We start from the raw sequence: 21402 nt of genomic DNA, 5'->3' as shown, positions 1-21402 counted from the left end.
GAAAAATAATAATAGAATCATAATACTTAAAACCATCTCTACAACCTCTCTCTCTAAAAGATTAGAAAAAAGTTCCAGAAAGTTCCAACATACTCTACATTATACTATAGCTATAGCAAAATCTCACTACAGCACCATTAAATTGGACCCCAAAATGTCAATAATATATAATGTGGAATCATGTAAACCAATAAATTTATAGGACAACCTAATGGAGAAAGTCAATGATATCATTAAATAAAAATTTAAAAGATACTCTCAGTTTCAATCATGATATTGAGAGTTAATATTAGAAGAGTAAGATTAAGAAGACATACTTGGTTTTCATTTCTTGAAAAGAAGACGGTTTACCTTTTAATTGTAAATATTGCCTTCTAGGCATCAAAAATCTACCTTTGTTTTTATGAAGATAAACAATTTGAGAATTTATTAACTGAATATGTAAAGATATTAGATACTTGCCCTCCTGCTTCCCAGACAAACTAGAAACTTCTCTGCCACGCCTTTCACAAAATGGAGGCCGGTAGCCCTCAAAGCAATGGCACGTTTCATTGGAATTGCATACCTAGGATCATTTTTAAAAACTTAAATGATCATTTAAAACTATTTTCTCATAAAAAGTAAAATTACCAGATGGATCATAAAGCTTACTTTTGTATTTTCATTTAGTGTAATTTTATTTATTTACAGAGATAATCCTACAAATCAAATGTTTGGTTTCTAATGCACACACCAAAAACATGACACACAGTTTTTTAAAAAGCTATAGAGGCTCATAGAATTTACATCAAGAAAATTTAACTTTCAAATATTCACCTGAAAACTTAGTTTGCAATTTCAGAAACATATCCTTAAATTCTAATGAGAATGAGACCCATCCAGTGGTACCCTGGAGCCAGCTAGGACCACCTCCAGAACTGGTTGTGCACATCTCTTCCTATCTCCAAGTTCAGTGACATTATGTGCTAGCTTGAAATATTTGTACCTACAATCCCACTGTCCTTCACCAGGATTGGGTTGTGGGTTTTTTGGTTTTATTTTTTTTTAAGATTTTATTTATTTGAGAGAGAGAAAAAGAGAGAAAGAGCAGGGGGAGGGGAATGGGGAGAAGGAAAAGCAGACTCCCTGCTGAGCCCTGGGATCATGACCTGAGCTGAAGTCAGATGCTTAAAAAACTGAGCCATCCAGGTGATCCTATTTGCTCGATTCTTAATTCAAGGGTTTTTGTATTCCAAGAGGCCATCAGATACTTAGATTAGGAACTGACAGTTTCTGTAATTAATATATAAATAAATGAAATAGTAATAGCAAACACCTTTATGGTACTTACTATGTGTTAGTCTCTATTCTGAATACTACTTAGATTTACTCATTAAGTCCTCACAACAGTCCTGTGAGGTTTGAGACTATTACTATATCCACTATATAGAAGAAGAAACTGAGGCATAGATATTTAACTTGTCAAAAGTCAAACGGCTAGTAAGTGATGGAAAAAGTATTTAAACCTAAGTAATCTGGTTTCAGGGGCCCTGCCCTTGACCTCTTGCTATTCTTCCTCTCAAAATAATATAAAATATCTCTCTGTTTCTAAGATCTCTATTCAACAACTTGAATCTAATTCCATGACTTAAATGTACAGAGTGTTCTATTCAGGGTATCCATTGTCCCAGCTTTTGTCACACTACCTTTATGCTGTGCTATGTGTGTGTGTGTGTGTGTGTGTGTGTGTGTGTGTGTGTACTTTTACTTTGAAATACTTCACAGAGGGGATGTTGTCCTTCTCAGAAGATACATGTTGTCAGTTTGTCCTAATATTCTATTGTTACTTTTGGATCACTTGGTTAATTGCTGTCTTCCAGGTTTTTCCACTGTAAGTTTCTATGCTTCCATTTGCAATTAATAAGTAATCTATGAGGAAACAGTTGTGAGATTCTGTAAGCATCTGGATCCTCATAATAATTTCACTGATTAGTCTGAATATCCATTCATAATTATTTAAATTCATTATTCCTTCTATATTGATAACACTCTAAGGAAGAATTTTCCCTTCTATCCACTTTTTTCATTTATTTATTCAGTTATTCAATTATTGTGATCAGTAATATATTAATTATATGGTCAGATGATCTATGACAAGGATGCCAAGCCCACTCAATGGGAAGTCTTACCTGCAAATGAAAACTGGATATCCAATGCAAAAGAATGAAATTAGATCTTTATCTCACATCATGTACAAAAATAAACTCAAAATGGATTAAAGACCTAAAGTAAGACCTCTAAGATTATAAACTCCTAGAAGAAAACATAGGGAAAAAGCTTTATGATATTGGACTTCACAATCATTTCTTGGACTAAAAGCACAAGCAACAATAGTAAGAATGGACAAATGGATCTACAACAAACTTAAAAACTTTTGTAAATCAAAGGATACAATCAAAAGAGTGACAAGGTAATCTATAGAACAGGAGAAAAGACTTGCAAATCATATATCTGACAAGAAAGTAATATCAAGAATATGAATAGAGTTCATACAACTCAACAATAATTTTTTTAAAAAATCAGATAACCAACTTAAATGGGCAAAGGACTTGAATAGAAATTTCTCCAAAGATGATATACAAATGGCCAGTAAGAATATGAATAATGTCCAACATCAATAGTCATAACAGAAATACAAATGAAAACTACAATATCATCTTATACCCATTAGGATGACTATTATAATAAAGAACTGAAAGCAGAGTCCCAAAGTATAAATTTGCACACCTATGACCCCAGAAGTATTATTCACAAGAGTTAAGACGTGTTAATGACCCAAATGTCCACTAACAAATGACTGTATTAACCAAATATGGTACATATATACAAGGGAATATTATTCAACCTTAAAAAGGAAGGCAGTCCTATCACATGCTAAAACATAGATGACTGAAATGAGTCATCAATAAAAGACAAATATGGTATTACTCCACTTATATGAGGTATCTAAAGTAGTCAAAATCATCAAAACAAGTAGAATGGGGGTTTTCAGAGACTGTCGGAATAGAGGAAAGAAAAGTTACCATCTAATGGGTATTGCAATATTGTGATTTATAAGAAATAAATATTTCATCATTCAGATGATTGATGTATTTTTCATATGTATTTGGTCTTTGTCCACAGTTTCTGGTTTACAGCTCCCAAAACCCTTATAATTTCCCGTGTTGAGAGAGATTAAAGTGTCTTTTGTTATGTAAATGAAGTTAAGTTTTGAAGGCATCTAAGGATGGGAGCTGGTTGCCAGTGGAATCCACATGATTCCATGTGGCTTTAAGATTAGATGGTTGGAAATTTCAGTCCTGCTCTACCCCTCCCCCAACCTTCAGGGAGGTTAAATCAATTGTCAATGGCCAATGACTCAATCAGTTGTACCTATGCAATGAAGCCTCCATAAAACACAAAAGGACAGGATTCAGAGAGCTTCTGGGTTGGTGAACACGTAAAGACTTGAGGACAGTGTGCATACAGAGAGGGCATGAAAGTTTGGCACCCTTTCCCTATACATCTCTCTTCTACTTGGCTGTGCCCGAATTATATATTTTTATAATAAAAGAGTAATCTAGTAAGCAAAATGCTTCTCTAAGTACTGTGGGCCACTTAGCAAATTAATTGAATCCAAGGAGGGAATCTTGGGAACCTCTGATTTATAGCCAGTTAGAAGTACAGGTAACAACCTGGGCTTGCAATTGATGTTTGACCTGAGTTGCCAAGGAGGAAGTCATTGGAACTTCCAATCTATAACCAACTGGTCTGAAGCACAGGTGATAGCCTAAGCTATCACCTAGGATAGAAAGTGGCATATGTACGGGGAGGGGACTGTGCATGCAGTCTTGTGTAGGACAGGACCCTTAACCTATGGAAACTGATGTCATCTTTGAGTAGATAGAATTGAATTGAATTCTGCTAGTGTCCAAGAATTGCTTTTTGGTATAGGAAGAATCCTATCACCCACACTGGAAACTGGGTGCTCAGAATACCAAAAAGAATATTAGCATTTCATATTTCCAAGATAAAAAAGTTCTGGAGATCTGTTTCACAACAATGTAAATATATGTAATACTAGTGAACTGCACATTTAAAAATGTTAAGATGGCAAATTTTGTTTTTTTACCACAGTAAAAATCATTCAAAACAGCTTTATTCAAAACAGCCAAAACTTGAAACTATCAAATTATCACCAATAGATAAATGAATAGTTTAATATCCATAAAATGAGATATTAAAAACAACAGAAACTATTTTGTCTATGTATGTTACAAATGCCATGATACATTATTATTGTTTACTTGAGATAGTCAATTATCTTTTAAAAAACATTTAAAAGGGGACGCCTGGGTGGCTCAGTGGGTTAGGCCTCTGCCTTCGGCTCGGGTTGTGATCCCAGGGTCCTGGCATCGAGCCCCACATGAGGCTCTCTGCTCGGCGGGGAGCCTGCTTCCCCCCTCTATCTGTTGCTCTGCCTACTTGTTCTCTCTCTCTCTGCCAAATAAATAAATAAAATATTTTTAAAAAAACATTTAAATGAAATACAGTATTTTATCCACTTATTTTTCATTCCATCACTCTTCAATGCTTTGTTTAGATCCACATTTCCATCTGACATTATTTTCCTTCTACCTATAGTTTAGTATTTCCTTTAGTGCATATTTTCTACTGATAAATTCTCTCAGATATTCATATCAAAAAGAGTCTTTTCTACCCTTAATTTTCAAAATATTTTCATTAGTTATAGAATGCTTACTTTACAGTTTTTCCCTCACATTTAAATAATGTAATTTAATTGTTGTCAGACTTACATATTTTCTGATAAAAAGTCTGAAGTTATTCTTACCATTGCTCCTCTGAACACAATGTGTCTTTCTTCTCTGGCCACATTTAAAATATTATCATTAATGCTGGTTTTCAGTAATTTGATTATAATGTGCTTTCACATGTGTATTTCTTTGTGTTTTTCTGGCTTAAGATTTATTGACTTTCTCTGAACTTTGAGTTTATGGTTTTCACCAAATTTTGAAAATTGTAAAAAATTTTTCTAGCATCCTCTCTCTCTTTTTCTATAACTCCAATTACAGATATACCAAACCATTTGATATCATCCCAGGAATTATTGGTTCATGTTTGTTTGTTTTTTTCAATCCTTTTAAATCCTTTTCCTTCAGTTCAAATAGTTTCTATCAGGTTATTTTTAAATTCACTGAAATTATCTTTTGTGTCTATTGAGTTGTTAATCCCATCCATGGAATTTTCATTTTAATTATATTATTTTCCCATTTCTAGAAATCCCATTTGTGTTTTATATCTCTTCTTTCTCTTATTATGTTAATATTTGTTAAGTCCCTGAGAATAATAATCACTTTAAAAAGTCCCTGTCAGTTAATTATATCATTTTAAACATTCTAGGGTCTATCTTTATTGGCTAATTTTTTTTCTGATTGGGTCACATAATTCTCCCCCTTTGCATATTACCTTACTTTTAAAAGTTTTACACTAGATATTGTGGATATTATATTGTAGAATGTATAGATTTTGTTGCTTTCCTTTAAAGATTGCTATACTTTGTGCTGGAAGGCAGCTAAGTTACTTGCAAAACAGATTGATCAAGCCTTTTAAACTTTGATAGGGAAGATTTAGAATATCCTTTTCTCTAGGACAAATTTACTGTTCCTAGTCAAGTAATGACTTTTCTGGGGTTTCTAGTGATAAGTTTAATAAGTTACATGAATAGAAATGAATATGCAGACATTATTAACTTTCTTACACTCTAAACGTAATGGGAAAAGATCCCTAAATACAATAATAGTAGGGGATTTTAACACTCCCCTCACTGAAATGGACAGATCATCCAAGCAAAAGATCAACAAGGAAATCAAGGCCTTCAATGACACACTGGACCAGATGGACATCACAGATATATTCAGAACATTCCATCCCAAAGCAACAGAATACACATTCTTCTCTAGTGCACATGGAACATTCTCCAGAATAGATCACATTCTCAGTCCTAAATCAGATCTCAACCGTTATCAAAAGATTGGAATCATTCCCTGCATATTTTCATACCACAATGCTCTGAAGCTAGAACTCAATCACAAGAGGAAATTTGGAAAGAACCCAAATACATGGAGACTAAAAAGCATCCTGCTAAAGAATGAATAGGTCAATCAAGAAATTAAAGAGAATTGAAAAAATTCATGGAAACAAATGATAATGAAAACACAATGGTTCAAAAATCTGTGGAACACAGCAAAGGCAGTCCTGAGAGGAAAATATATAGTGATACTAGCCTTTCTCAAGAAACAAGAGAGGTTTCAAATACACAACCTTAACTCTACACCTAAAGGAGATGGACAAAGAACAACAAAGAAAGCTTAAACCCAGAAGGTGAAGAGAAATAATAAAGATCAGAGAAGAAATCAAAGAAATAGAAAACAAAAAAACAACAGAACAAATCAATGAAACTAGGAGCTGGTTCTTTGAAAGAATTAATAAGACTGATAAGCCCCTGGCCAGACTTATCAAAAAGAAAAGAAAAAGGACCCAAATTAATAAAATTCATGAATGAAAGAGGAAAGATCACAACCAACACCAAAGAAACACAAATAATTATAGGAACATATTATGAGCAACTATAGGCCAGCAAATTTGACAATTTGGAAGAAATGGATGCAAACCTAGAGACATATAAACTACCAAAACTGAACCAGGAAGAAAGAGAAAACCTGAACAGACCCATAACCACTGAGGAGATTGAAGCACTCATCAAAAATCTCCAAACAAACAAGAGCCCAGGGCCAGACAGATTCCCAGGGGAATTCTACCAAACATTTAATGAAGAATTAACTCCTATTCTCCTGAAACTGTTTCAAAAAATAGAAATGGAGGAAAACTTCCAAACTCATTTTATGAGGCCAGCATTACCTTGATCCCAAAACCAGACAAAGACCTCTTTAAAAAGGAGAATATCCGGCCAATATCCTTGATGCGCACAGATCCAAAAATTCTCAGCAAAATACTAGCCAATAAGATCTAGCAGTACATTAAAAGGATTATTCACCACGACCAAGTGGGATTTATTCCTGGGCTGCAAGGTTGGTTCCACAACTACAAATCAATCAATGTGATACAATACATTAATAAAAGAAAGAACAAGAAACATATGATACTCTCAATAGATGCTGAAAAAGCATTTGACAAAGTACAGCAAACTTTCCTGATCAAAACTCTTCAAAGTATAGGGATAGAGGGTACATACCTCAATATCATCAAAGCCATCTATGAAAAACCCACCACGAATATCATGCTCAATGGAGAAAAACTGAGAGCTTTTCTGCTAAGGTCAGGAACACGGCAGGGATGTCCGTTATCACCACTGCTATTCAACATAGTACTAGAAGTCCTAGCCTCAACAATCAGACAACAAAAGAAATTAAAGGCATCCAAATCGGCAAAGAAGAAGTCAAACTATCACTCTTCACAGATGATATGATACTATATGTGAAAAACCCAAAAGACTCTACTCCAAATCTGCTAGAACTTGTACAGGAATTCAATAAAGTGTCAGGATATAAAATCAATGCATAGAAATCAGTTGCATTTCTTTACACCACCAACAAGACAGAAGAAATAGAAATTAAGGAGTCAATCCCATTTGCAATTGCACCCAAAACCATAAGATACCTAGGAATAAACCTAACTAAAGAGGCAAAGAATCTATACTCAGAAAACTATAAAGTACTCATGAAAGAAACTGAGGAAGACACAAAGAAATGGAAAAATGTTCCATGCTCCTGGATTGGAAGAACAAATATTGTGAAAATGTCTATGCTACCTAAAGAAATCTATACATTTAATGCAATTCCTATCAAAATACCATCCATTTTTTTCAAAGAAATAGAACAAATAATCCTTAAATTTATATGGAACCAGAAAAGACCTCGAATAGCCAAAGGATATTGAAAAAGAAAGCCAAAGTTGGTGGCACCACAATTCCGGACTTCAAGCTCTATTACAAAGCTGTCATCATCAAGACAGCATGGTACTGGCACAAAAACAGACACATAGATCAATGGAACAGAATAGAGAGCGAGCCCAGAAATAGACCCTCAACTCTATGGTCAACTAATCTTTGACAAAGCAGGAAAGAATGTCCAATGGAAAAAAGACAGTCTCTTCAACAAATAGTGTTGGGAAAATTGTACAGCCACATGCAGAAAAATGAAACTGGACCATTTCCTTACATCACACACGAAAATAGATTCAAATGGATGAAGGACCTCAATGTGAGAAAGGAATCCATCAAAATCCTTGAGGAGAACACAGGCAGCAACCTCTTCGACCTCAGCCACAGCAACTTCTTCCTAGGAACAGTGCCAAAGGCAAGAGAAGCAAGAGCAAAAATGAACTATTGGGACGTCATCAAGATCAAAAGCTTTTGCACACCAAAGGAAACAGTTAACAAAAACAAAAGACAACTGACAGAAAAGAGCTTTTCCTCTAAGACTAAGAACAAGACAAGGAGGTCTACTCTCACTACTTTTATTCAACATAGTACTGGCAATTTCAGTCACATCAATCAGACAAGAAAAAATAAAAAGACTGCATCCATATTGGTCACTATTTGCAGATAGTAAAATACAATACATATAAAATACTGAAGACTCCACCAAAAAACTATTTGAAGGTATAAATGAATTCAGTAAACTTTTAAGATACAAAATTAATACGCATAAATCAGTTGTATTTCTATATAATAACAAGGAGCAGAAAGAGCAATTTAAAAAAAATCCCATAAGAATTGTACTCCTCCCCCCCAAAAAATCTAGGAATAACCTTAACCTAATTGATGAGAAAGCTATACTCTGTAAACTATAAAACACTGCTGAAAGAAACTGAAGACAACACAAGTAAATGAAAAGATATTCCATGGTTATGAATTAGAAGACTGAATATTGTTAAAGTGCCCATACTATCCAAAGCAATCTACAGAGTCAATGCAATTCTCAACACAATACAGATGGCATTTTTCACAGAACTAGAACAAATAATACTGAAATCATTAGTATGGAACACAAGAAACCCTGAACAGCCAATTAGAGGTTGAGAAATAAGAACAAAGCTGGAGGTATCACAACCCCAGACTTTAAGATATACTACAATGTTGTAGTAATCAAAACAGTACAGTACTGGCACAGAAACATACATGTAGATGAATAGAACAGCACAGAGGAACCAAAATAAACCCACCCTTAAATGGTCAATTAATCTATAATAGAAGAGGCAAGAATATACAGTGGGGGAAAGAGTTTCTTCAATAATTAATGCTGGGAAAACTGGCCAGCTACATGAAAATAATGAAACTGGATAAGTTTATTGCACCATACACAAAAATAAGCTCAAAATGGATTAAAGACCTAAATTTGGGAACTAAAACCATAAAAATCCTGGAAGAGAACATGGGCAATAATCTCTTTGACACTGGACAAAGCAACCTTTTCTACATATGTTTCCTATGACAAGGAAAACAGAAGCAAAAACAAACTATTGGAACTATACCAAAATAAAAAGCTTCTGCACAGCAAAAGAAATCATCAAGAAACAAAAATGCAACTGATAGAATGAGAGAAAATACTTGCAAATGGCATGTCTGATAAAGGGTTAGTAACTATATAAAAGATCTTATACAACTCAACATAATAAAAAGAAACCAATCCAATTAAATGAGCAGAGGACATGAATGGATATTTTTCCAAAGACATACAGCTGGACAACATACACATGAAAATATGTTCAACATCATTAATCATCAGGTAAATACAAATCAAATCCAAAATGAGATACCACTGTATACCTGTCAGAATGGTTAAAATAAAACACACAAGAAATAACAAGTGTTGGTAATGATGTGGAGAAAAAGAACCCTGGTGCACTGTTGGTGGGAATGTAAATTGGTACAGCCACTGTGGAGAAGAGTATGGAGGTTCCTCTAAAGACTATAAAGAGAAATACTATATGATCTTATAAACAGAAATACTTATATGATCTAGTGATTCCATTACTGGGTATTTACGCAGAGAAAACAAAAACACTAATTCAAAAACATATATGCAGATATATATATATATATATATATATACATATATATATTCCTATGTTTATTGCTATATAATTTACAATAGCCAATACATGGAAGCAGCTCAAGTATACATCAACAGATGAATGGATAAAGAAGATGGTGTGTGTGTGTGTGTGTGTGTGTGAAAATATATATAATATATATAATACATATTATATATATATTTATTATATAGATAAAGGAATCATATATACAATACATATATTTTATATATATAATATATATATATATATAAAGGAATCTTAGTCATAAAAAAGAATAAGATCTTGCCATTTGCAACAACATGGACTGACCTTGGGGGTATAATGCTAAATAAAATAAGTCAGTCAGAGTAAGATGAATTCCATATGATTTTACTCACATGTTGAATTTAAGAAACAAAACAAATTAATAAAGAAAAAAGACAAACAAAAAACAGACTCTTAGATACAGAATACAAATTGCTGGTTGCCAGAGGGGAGCTAGGTGGGGCCGGGTAATAGAGATGAAAGGAATTTTATTTAATTTTTTTTTATTTTTATTTAATTTTATGCTCTTTTTCTCTGTATGTAAAATACAATTAAAAGTATATTTATTGTGATGAGCACTGAGTAATACATAAAATGGTTGAATCATTACATTGTATACCCAAAACTAATATAATACTGCATGTTAATTATACTTGAATAAAAATTTTAAAATACAATAATGTAATATAAAATTAAAAAGTTTAGATTGGTGACTGTTAAAAAAAAAACTAGGCCATTTTAGCAGGGTATTTTGAAGGCATTAAAAAAGAGAGAGATTAAATTAATAATTAATAACCTTCCAAAATAGAAAGCATAAGTCCAGTTGGGTTTACTAGTGAATTTTACCAAACATTTAAGGAAGAAATCATACCAATTCCCTATAATCTCTTTCAGAAATTAGAAGTAGAGTAATACTTCTTGGTACATTTTATAAGGCCAACATTACCCTAATACCAAAGACAAAGACATTATAAAAAAACTATAGATCAATACCTCCCATGAAAAATGATGTAAAAATCCTCAACAAAATATTAGCAAATTAATTCCATTAATGTATAAGAAGTATTATATACCATGAGCAAGTGAGTATCAAGTACGCAAGGATGGTTCAACATTTGAAAATCAATTAATGTAAGCCATCATATATCAATAACTAAAAAAGAAAAATCACATGACCATATCAATAATTACAGAAAATTATTTAACAAAGTTAAACACCCCATAATGATAAAAGACTATTAGAAAGCTATAGAGGGAAACTTCCTCAAATTGATAAAAGAGTATCTTTTTTAAAAACCTGACAGATAAAATTATACCTAATAACAGATTAAAGCTTTTCCATTAAGGTCAGGAAAAAGGCAAGAAAGTCCCTCTTTACAACATCATATTGACAAGATAAGAAAATAAAAGGTATAAGGACTGGGAAGGAAGAGATAAAACTGGCTTTGTGTTTGACAAAAGAATTAGTGTCTCATAAGAACTCCTGCCCCTTTGGTCCCCCTTTATAAAAACAACTAATTTTCAGCATCATCCATGAACAAAAGTACCTCTGTGAGAGTTGTGGAATCAAGCACTACATATCAAGGAGCCTGGGAGGAGTCTTGCCCACTTGTGCATCAGGTAATAGGCAGACAGACCTGAGTATGGGCTATGGAATCAGAAGGAGTCAGTGAAGAGGACTCAGCTCCTCTAATAGGCAGTTGGCAAAAACACAGAGAGTGCAGATGTGGGCAGAAACTGAAGGAAAAAAGAGCCTTATAGAAGTCTTCCCAGGAATAGTTTCCCAAAAATAGATTCCTGCATTCCTTTGAAGCATCACCCTCAAACAAAATAAAATAAATAAAATAATAGTTGAGATGCACTGAAGAGGGTAAGAGTATCTGCCAGTGCCATCCCTCCCCCAATGGCACATAGTCCAGGGCCGAACTGGCCAGCAGTGACCTCTTCTACAGAGAAAAGAGAAAGTAGTGAGTAAGCCTTCAGCTAACCCAGCTGTACAGGACACGGCTGGAGAAATCCACTTCTCTCCCACAACACCCAGAGTATTGAGGCAGGAATCTCCGCAACTGAGGGGCAGGAAGAAATCAGGAAATTGGCAGATAAGTCTATCAAAGGGCATTAAAGGGACACAGTTCCTGCAATATGCTTTCATTACTCCAGTAGGAAGCCTGCCCACAAGTTGCTGGGAGATCCTCACAATAGATTGCCCCCTTCCTGATCCAGGGGCACCCAAAACACCCCAAGTGTTAACCCCACAACTCCCCACACTCTTGTGCTCCTTGTATGCGTTCCTGAGTGTGGCAGCAAAAAGCTCTGGTAGACAAGGAGTACCCTCAGAAAACCAGGCCAGGGGACGCCTGGGTGGCTCAGTTGGTTAAGCAGCTGCCTTCGGCTCAGGTCATGATCCCAGCGTCCTGGGATCGAGTCCCACATCGGGCTCCTTGCTTGGCAGGGAGCCTGCTTCTCCCTCTGCCTCTGCCTGCCACTCTGTCTGCCTGTGCTCACTCTCGCTTCTCTCTCTATGACAAATAAATAAATAAAATCTTTAAAAAAAAAAAAAAAAAAAAAAAAAAAAAAAAGAAAACCAGGCCAGGTTCCTTGAACAAGAGAGAGATCACAAACTTAAGCTGTAGCACATCTTCTGGAAAACAGTTTTCCAGCTGCTGACTTGGTGTGTTATAAGAAACAATGTCTATATGTCTATACTAGTTTAAGAATTCTGCCACAAGAGGGTGCAAGAAATGTGGAGCAAATATATCCATACAAGGTTGTAAAAAGACCCAGATATAAGTAAGACCAGCAAGTATTATCTCCCACCTGCTGACAACTAGTAAAGATTTAAGAAGCTGACTACTTCAAATGTGAAAAGAGCAACACAAAACTTGAGGAACATGAAGAATCCTGGAAACATGTTGTTACCAAAAGATAACAATAATACTCCAGTAACTGAACTCAAAACACAGAATTTGGCAATTTAGCTGAAAAAGAATTCAACAAAGCTATTTTGAGGAATTTAGCAAAGGGAAATCATAAAAAATTCCAGAGATACAGAATGTAATAAATGACAAGAAAAATGCAATAGAGAGCACCTACAGCAGTATAAAACAAACAGAAGATAGGATTGTTGATCCAGATTATAGGAACTTTTAAATAATCCCGTTATAGTAGAACAAAGAAAACAGAATGAAAAACAATGAAGAAAATAACACATGATCTAATGGGAAACCGTCAAACATATATATTAGAATAATTGGAGTTCCAGAAGAAAGTGAGGAAAACAGGACAGAAAGTCAATTTAAAGAAAAAATAGGAGAGTTTCAGGGAAGATGGTGGAGTAGGAGAAACCTGAGCTCACTTCATCCCACAGACACACTGAGATAACAGCTACATATATGCAACTAACTCTGAAAATGACCTAAAAACTGGTAGAACAGATGATCCACCATAGAGAGAAGACTACATTAAAAAAGGTAGGAGGAACTTTTTAAATCATCAGGGTTTAACTTGGGAGAGCTAGAGGATGATAGCAAACTGAGTCCTCACCCTTAAAGAGTCAGCATAATAAATAACTTGACCTAAAACACAGCACAGAAGCAATAGTTTGAAAAGTGCCGAGGATATACATAAAGAAGGTTTATTTACTTATCTCAAAATACGTACAGTATCTTCAGTAGATACCTCCAGGAATAAAATTGCTGGTGGGCACAATTTCTCTTCACCTCCCCCAGCTTAGACAGCTGACACTTGTGGGAGTCAGTGCTTTTTCCTTCTATCTAACTAGCACTGCATGGCCTGTCTCCACATTCCCCATCAGACATGCCCTATCTGACCTGCATGCTGTAGCAAGCATCTCTCCAAAGGAGCTCCTGCCCTGCCTCCCATTGCAAACAACCCCAGCAGGAAGAGTGTCTCTCCAGAGTGACTTCTGCCCTGGGGAAAATGGAGATAACCACACACACCAGTATAGAGCTCCAGCCAGGCCTCTTAGCTGGCTGCACACAGAGGAAGCGCTGCCATTTGGCATGCTTGCAACCATGGCAAAGAAACTAATTGCGGATGTCGAGTTGGCCTACCAGCCCCACCCACTAATAAAAACCTCTCAGTTGGCCACATAAAGAGCAAGCCCCACCATTTGGTGCACCCATAGTTGTAGCACGGAGGCTGACTGCAGGCACCTAGTCTGATTGGCAATCCTTTCTACCAGAGAACCTGTGGTGACCTCAGACAGGTCTCTTAACAGCACAGGAACCAAACCCTGCTCAGTGAGCCAACAACAGGCAGAGGAGGTCACTGCAGCTTGCTGGGCTGAGGCAAATATGGCTCAGCCACCATAGCAGGGTACACGCAGTCCACACAGAAGACACACAGAGTGCTGCTTCTGGTGACCAGGGGGCATTGCCCTGCAGCGCACCACAAAACCTCTTCTACACAAAGCTACTACTTTCAGGACCAGGAGATGGTAGCTGACCACCCTAATACATAAAAACAAACAGAGTGTTAGACAAAATGAATAGAAGAGGAATATATCCCAAATGAAAGGGTAAGAAAAAAATCATACCAAAAGACCTAAATGAAGGTTTTTTGACCTTTGCTTTTTTTTTAAGATTTTGTTTATTTATTTGAGAGAGAGAGAGAGAGAGAGAAAAAGAGCATGAGCATGGGTGGCAAAGGGAGAGGGAGAAGGAGGCTCCCCGCTGAGCAGGGAGCCTGACGCAGGCCTTAGTCAGGACCCTGAGATCATGACCTGAGCTGAAGGCAGATGCTTAAATGACTGAGCCACCCAGGCATCCCCAGTTAATTAGTCTTTAGAATTTACCCAAATGAGCTGAAAACTTATTCCCATATTAAAAACTGCACATGAATGTTTATAGCTGCTTTATTTATGACTGAAAATGTGAAACAACCAAGATACCTATCTTCAGGAGGTGAATGAATAAGTTATGCTAACATCCAAATAATGGAATAGTAACACTAAAAAGAAATGAGCTATCAAGCCAGGGAAGGACATGAAGGAACTTTAAATGCATATTATTAAGCTAAGGAACCAGTCTGAAGAGGCTACACACTATACGATTCCAACTGTATGGCATTCTGGAAAAAGAAAAACTATGGGGACACTTAAATGATTGATAGTTCTCAGGAGTAGGAGGACTGGAGGGATGAGTAGGCAGAGCATAGAAGATTTTTAGGGCTATGGAAATACTCTATATGATACCATTAATGATGGATACCAGCCATTATACATTTGTCTAAACACGTAGAACAAACACCACCAAGAGCACACCCTACGTAAACTATGGACTTTGACTGCTAATGATGTTTTTGTAGGTTTATGATTGTAACAAATGTACTCCACTCTGGTGGAGAACAATGATGGTGAGAGAAGCTGTGTATTGGGGTTAGGAGGTAAATAGGAAATCTGTGTACTTCTCAATTTTGCTATGAACTTAAAACTGCTAAAGAAACAGTATATTTAGGGGCGCCTGGGTGGCTCAGTGGGTTAAAGCCTCTGCCTTCGGCTCGGGTCATGATCTCGGGGTCCTGGGATCGAGCCCCGCATTGGGCTCTCTGCTCCACGGGGAGCCTGCTTCCTCCTCTCTCTCTCTGCCTGCCTCTCTGCCTACTTGTGATCTCTGTCTGTCAAATAAATAAATAAAAATCTTAAAAAAAAAAGAAACAGTATATTTAAAAAGGAAGATAAAACCAATAGTTTTTCCTCATTGCACAAATTATGGCATAATTATCTTCCCTTAATGAACAGGTGAATGTATTCATTGAACACCTCTGAAAAGTAGCCATCTATAAGAATATATCTGTTAAGGTCATTAACAATTTAATTCTATATAATGTTCTCTAAAAGTACCTTTGGTTACAAATTTAGTGACACAATTTAACTCCACATAAGCGAGACACAACACAGACTCTCAAATAAAAGAAACACGATAAATGTTGAATAACTTAGTTAAATGATGCTATAAAGTGTCCAAGATAGATGTGATTTGGGGAAACAAAAATTTTGTGCTTACTTACTCCATGTCCTCCGCACTTCTGTGCACAAAAGACTGACTGACTTACAATGTCAGTTGCATCTACACATTCGTGATTTACACATATCTAAAAAAAGAAAAAATATAAAAAACCTTTTTCCATGATGCAGGAATCCAACTGTCTTAACATTACAATCAGTAATTTTATACAGTAAGACCAACCATTCAATGTAATACATTTCAATCTAAATACTACTTTTACTGTAACCTGTAAATTTTTATATGTTGTTTTCATTTTCATTTAGTTCAAAATATTTTTCAATTTCTCTTAAAATGTCTCCTTTGGCACATGTGCTATTTAAAAATGTCTGTTTAATCTCCAAGTATTGAGGGGTTTTTCAGATAAGCCTAATATAAAGTATGGACTGGATGATAATGGTGTGTCAGTGTAGGTTCATCAGTTGTAAAAACTGTCCCACTCTGGTAGGGGATTGTTGATAATAAGGGAGACTATGTTTGTGTGGGACCAAGGGAGTATATGGGAATTCTATACCTTCCTCTCAGTTTTGCTGTGAACCTAAATCTTCTCTAAAAATTAGTCTTAAAAAATAATTCAGTGTAGGGAAATAGAAGGTATAAATAAAATAAGACCAACAAAAATCATAACCATATAACCACTTTTTATTATAATACCCTGAAGTCTAACAAAACTATCCCTAAGAGCACAGTTTACATCTTCCAATTTTATTTTTTGTTCCATATATGAAAAGTTTATATTGAAAGAAAACCAATTCAACATAATCAAGGCATTTATTAAGTTTAATCAAATTTGAGCTATTATTAGAGTCCCCTAATAAATATAATAGAAATCTTTTTTTTAAGATTTTATTTATTTTTTTGACAGACAGAGATTACAAGTAGGCAGAGAGGCAGGCAGAGAGAGGGGGGGAAGCAGGCTCCCCACTGAGCAGAGAGCCAGATGCAGGGCTCCATCCCAGGACCCTGGGATCACGACCTGAGCCGAAGGCAGAGGCTTAATCCACTGAGCCACCCAGGTGCCACAAAAGGAATCTTTTTAAAAATATGCTATACAGGGGCACCTGGGTGGCTCAGTGGGTTAAGCCTCTGCCTTCGGCTCAGGTCATGGTCTCAGGGTCCTGGGATCGAGCCCCACATCGGGCTTTCTGCTCAGCAGGGTGCCTGCTTCCCTTCCTCTCTCTCTCTGCCTGCCTCTCTGCCTACTTGTGATCTCTGTCAAATAACTAAATAAAATCTTTTAAAAAAAAATTTGCTATACATATTTAATATTCTATTATGTAATGTATGAAACATCCAGATATAACCCCTTTGTGTTTAAAGTGTAATAACCAGAGAATTAAGCATATATTCCCAACTCCAATATTTTTTTTAAAGATTTTATTTATTTATTTGACAGAGAGAAATCACAAGTAAGCAGAGAGGCAGGCAGAGAGAGAGGAGGAAACAGGCTCCCTGCTGAGCAGAAAGCCCGATGTGGGGCTCAAACCCAGGACCTGGGATCATGACCTGAGCCGAAGGCAGCGGCTTAACCCACTGAGCCACCCAGGCGCCCCCCAACTCCAATATTTATAAGCAATATCGACTTCTATAGTTGCAGTTCTCTTATATGAGTACAATCATACTTTTTCTAAAGAATTTGAGATTTGTTTTGAGATTAAAATGAAATATTGTATGTGAAAATGATTTCCTTTTAAACATTATAGTACAGCACAACTCTCTTCAAAGAAATGGCCTCACAAAACCCTTTCTAAATCCAAACTACACCTTTTAATCCTTTACTGTGTGTGTTGAGTTTTCTCAGTAGTTCTTGGCCATGGTGGTGTGTCTAACAACTCTCTTCCTAATGTGGTCTTTATTGTCTGCTTGCCTCACTTGAAACTGAGATGAAGAGTCCTGTTATATAAGGATGCTACTGACTAAAAGAAATTGCCAAGAATGTTTCATCACATGTGATTAAAAACTACTTCATATAATGTGTTCTCATGCATTATCACTGAGGATTGTCCATGTTATAAAAAGGATTCTATTCTTACTAAATTATCAACTGAATTGTATCAAATCATCTGTTGACCAAGTTTCATTTTTTAGTTGTTTTGGCTCCATGGCCAAAATACATCTACTGAACTCCTTGGTATATACCTCCATTGAGGAGGCATTTATGACTCTGAGGCACGAAGAAGTCAATATTAAGAAGACTACATACTGTATTCACTTCGGCAGCACATATACTAAGAAGACTCTACCTACAGGAAACTTCATTTAAACTATAAAACCACCAGAAGAGGCTATTACCATTTACAATTTCACATATTAAATAATTTGTTCAAAATCATCTATTAAGTGGAAACATCAGAATATAGATGCACACCCATCTTAGTCTTTAATGCCTACAGCATATACTATACTACGGTTCCTCATAAGCAAAGATTTGGTCAGGAATTAAATGATATTTTGAAGTGAATTTATGTTATGTCTATGTTTTCTCCAGATTTGGGTTAGCCTCAAAGATAATTAATTATAATAATCAATAATAACAGCCAGTCTATATTTAGCTCTCACCATCTCACCATGGTGCCAAGGCATCATACTAAACACTTTACAGTTATTCCATTTTATCTTTGGGATAACCTCATTGAGTAAATGCTATTATTACCCACTTTACATACAGTTGTAGTACCTCAGACTTGTTATATAACTTGCAAAATGTCAAAAAAAATTAGTTTTGAAGATTTGATTCTAAGAAGCCTGAACTAATTATCTACTGGGCTACAAAGAGACATATATTACAAAGTGGGATTTCTTTTTTCTTCTCTAAGGAGAAAAGTGAATTTCCATGCTATGGAATACTTAATATATTCCCTCTCCCCTCCACACTCCAGCCCCAAAATACTTGGGAGTTTCCTTGGTCATAATACTGAAATTCTGAAAAAGATCAAACATTCCCATTACCATCTTAATATCTAGAGACAAAATGAAACAAAACTTCTTCTTATCCAAATACTTTGTTACATTGTACTAGAAATGAAGTTTGACACTTAAATGACAATATTTATTGAAGAAATGAATAAAACTAGAGTTTTAAAAAACAGATTTTAAATAATTTACCCTTCCTGTATCACAAAAAGAGCCGCTGGAGATTCTCATTGGATCTTGTTTTGATTGAGTCGACAGGTAGTCTAGGGTTACACATAACTTATTTTCAACAAAAGCATAAATCACAGCACCACTTTCTTTGAAAAAAGGAATTCGAGTAGGATAAGTACAAACCAATCTTCCACACTGAAGATTCCTGTAAATATAATAAAATTATATGATTATTACACATTAGACATTTATTAAGAATACTTCAGATTTGCTTCCTTTGACCAAAAAAAAGATGATTCTCTATTTATATCAAATGTTACTAGAGAAAATTTAAACATTTAACATTTAAAGTAAATATTCTTATAAGCTTGTAAGCTTATCTTTCAATGGCATTAATGGTCCTTTGTTCCCTGTGCAGATGTATATATTTATTTTCAAATAATCAATTCACTCATACTTCATATCCCTCTGTAGAGGGAATGAAAGATAAATAAGTTGTGACCCCTACCCTCAAGGACCTTAGAGTTTGATACTAAATGTATTATAAATCCCATTAAAGGTGCTATGAACAAAATAAAATAAAATAATTCTTACCGAGATTTAAGATGAGGACACATTCTAACTTAGGAATTAGGGAAAACTTCATGGAAAAGATACCATCTGAGTCAAAGCTTAATAATTAGTAGAATTTCAATAGGCAGAGAATAAGGTATTACTAAACAAAGTAACAGCACAACAAACCAAGGAAACAACTACATGGCATGTTTACCAGTGTACAAATGCCATAAGTACAAGGGCCATGTATGTTTTGCTAACAAATAGCTAGCCCAGCGACTAGCGTATAGATTTTTAATAAATGTTTGTTAAAATAAATTCATGACCAAAATATCAAAGAATTTGGTCTTCAGATGCAGAAGAAATTTAATTTCATTTTATAGATACCAAGCAGTCTTCAGCTTGAGCATGCAATGAAGTGAATGGAGATAATATTTTTATAAGGAAAAATGAGAAGATTCAAATAGGAAGGTCATAATGGATATTATTATGTTCAATCTTGGATTGAATTTAGAAGCCTAATGATCACCCACATACAAATGTATAAAAATTAGACAGAAATTTAAACCTGTAGCATAAGAAAGATGTCAGGGCTACAGAATCTGATTTAAGATTCACTCCCATACATATGTGTGATACTTGAAACCACTGGAATGAATGACATATATAGAAAAAACTGAAAATAGAATCTTATAGAACATAAGAAAAGTATCTTTAGTATTGTCATAGCATACCTCAATTCACAGAATTGATATTCACCTCTTTTTCTACCACAGTTCCCAAACCTATCAGCTTGAGAGTGTATTTCTTCATAGCAGGCAAATGGTGCATTTTCTGAACCTGCCAACATTAGAAATATATTTGGGTTAAAAACTCCCTTCTTTTTTTTTTATCTTAGTCCATTCCCTCATATATTATATGTTTGCTTTGCCTTCTGTACTCAGAAACTTCTCAGAAGTTTTCCTAGTGAGATTATAAGGAAAGAGAATTAAAGTGATAAGCAGTGCTCATGGTTATAACTCCTTTAGTTTCATTTTCAGTCATTTCCATCACAAAAGATATCATGAAGGGTAACGACAATTATAGAAGCATAAGCCATGAGAGTGGTCTCTGAAACAAGGCTATAGAGAGTTAATACAAGAACTATACTTGCTTTCCTATGTTATGAATAGGAACTCATAAAAAGCCAGGTCTATAATAAAATCTCACTAAATAAATCTAACTGTATCTTCAGGAAGTCTAAAATGAAGGGAACAAAACTGCCAAATAATTAACAATTTTTTACTTCATTACTATATTTGGTTTTTATCACTGTGTAAACAATTATCAAAATCTTGGGAACTTAAAACAACATCCATTTATAATATCAAACACGTGAGTTCTCTTTTTGCTCAAGAGTATCATAAGGCTAAATAAAATTATTGGCTGAGGCTGCAGTCTCATCAGAGGCTGAAGTCCTCTTCTGAGTTCACTGGTTGTTAGTAGAATTCAAGTTTTTTAAATAACCTTACCTTCCTTTTCTTACTATCTGCCAGAGATTGCTCTTGGCTTCTAGGAA

At 35.2% G+C, this 21402-nt stretch overlaps 1 protein-coding gene across 1 annotated transcript in view; it reads right to left on the bottom strand.

The window, feature by feature from the left end:
* The window catches only part of ADAM32 (ADAM metallopeptidase domain 32), a 184102-nt gene that overhangs the window by 27194 nt on the left and 135506 nt on the right, over positions 1 to 21402 (bottom strand). Inside the window, 4 exon segments of the mRNA XM_047717148.1 lie at positions 463 to 565; positions 16210 to 16293; positions 19311 to 19494; positions 20579 to 20684. Of these exon segments, the coding sequence (XP_047573104.1) occupies positions 463 to 565; positions 16210 to 16293; positions 19311 to 19494; positions 20579 to 20684 (477 nt within the window).

This window comes from Lutra lutra, chromosome 2, assembly GCF_902655055.1.
Source record: "Lutra lutra chromosome 2, mLutLut1.2, whole genome shotgun sequence".
NCBI lineage: Eukaryota > Metazoa > Chordata > Mammalia > Carnivora > Mustelidae > Lutra > Lutra lutra.
This window is presented reverse-complemented; position numbering and strand designations above follow the sequence as displayed.